Here is a 973-nt window from a genome sequence, read left to right as displayed (position 1 = left end):
CCACACAGACAGTCGCCCGAGGGTGGGATCAAACCCAGGTCCCTGGCACCGTGAGGCAGCAGGGCTAACCAATGTCCTGCTCTGTTCCAGGACCCTGTACCTGTAACACTCCCCAGGACACTGCCCTTGCCAGGCAGGGGAAATGGAATCTTTTTGTGTAGCTGGTACAGGCACAAAGGGCTGAATGGCCTGAGCCATGGGTGTCTATGGAAACAGGAATCCATTATGAAACCTCGGGAAGCCCTCAGCACAAACCTGGGACGTTCATCACCGCAGAATTTCCCAGCTTGCAGAGACTCATCGCTCCTGTCACCGTTAAACACCACAACATAATCGTAACGACAGTAGTTATCGCTCTCGACAGCAAACTTCTCAAACTTGAGCTCAATAACCTGGCAGAAAGGAGAGAGGTCGGGGAGATTAGTGTTCACCAGGAGATGGGTCACCTGTAGGAGGTTAGTGCTGAAACACGCCGTGACTGTACCTCATTGGGACGGCCCACAATGTGCCAGGAACAACTGATTCCCGTTGGATATTCCTTCTCTGGCCAGTTTGGGGTCTTGAACGATCCCTGGGGTTTCACCAGTTTCCCTCCACAGAACTGATTCTCTGAAAGTTCAAACATAGCAATTCAGCAGCTTGGCTTTCTTAATGATCTCCCCAACTCTGTGTCAGTGCGACTGTGCCTGTGTCAGCGTCAGTGGGACTGTCCCTGTGTCAGTGCGACTGTCCCTGTGTCGGTGTGACTGTCCCTGTGTCGGTGTGACTGTCCCTGTGTCAGTGGGACTGTCCCTGTGTCAGCGGGACTGTCCCTGTGTCAGCGTCGGTGGGACTGTCCCTGTGTCAGTGTCAGTGGGACTGTACCAGTGTCAGTGTCAGTGGGACTGTCCCTGTGCCAGTGCGACTGTCCCTGTCCCTGTGTCAGTGTCAGTGGGACTGTCCCTGTGTCAGCGTCAGTGGGACTGTCCCTGTG

The 973-nt window shown here is 54.6% G+C and overlaps 1 protein-coding gene across 1 annotated transcript in view; it reads right to left on the bottom strand.

The window, feature by feature from the left end:
• LOC125487761 (procollagen C-endopeptidase enhancer 1-like) overlaps window positions 1-973 on the bottom strand; it is a 9,606-nt gene that overhangs the window by 5,661 nt on the left and 2,972 nt on the right. The window contains exons 3-4 of the mRNA XM_048620007.1: window positions 485-607; window positions 256-392 (exon numbers count right to left, since the gene is read on the bottom strand). Of these exons, the coding sequence (XP_048475964.1) occupies window positions 256-392; window positions 485-607 (260 nt within the window). The remainder of the gene's footprint in view (window positions 1-255; window positions 393-484; window positions 608-973) is intronic.

This window comes from Rhincodon typus, chromosome 45 (assembly GCF_021869965.1).
Source record: "Rhincodon typus isolate 14 chromosome 45, sRhiTyp1.1, whole genome shotgun sequence".
Lineage (NCBI taxonomy): Eukaryota > Metazoa > Chordata > Chondrichthyes > Orectolobiformes > Rhincodontidae > Rhincodon > Rhincodon typus.
The sequence above is the reverse complement of the archived record's forward strand: the minus strand, read 5'-3'. Positions and strand labels throughout refer to the sequence as shown.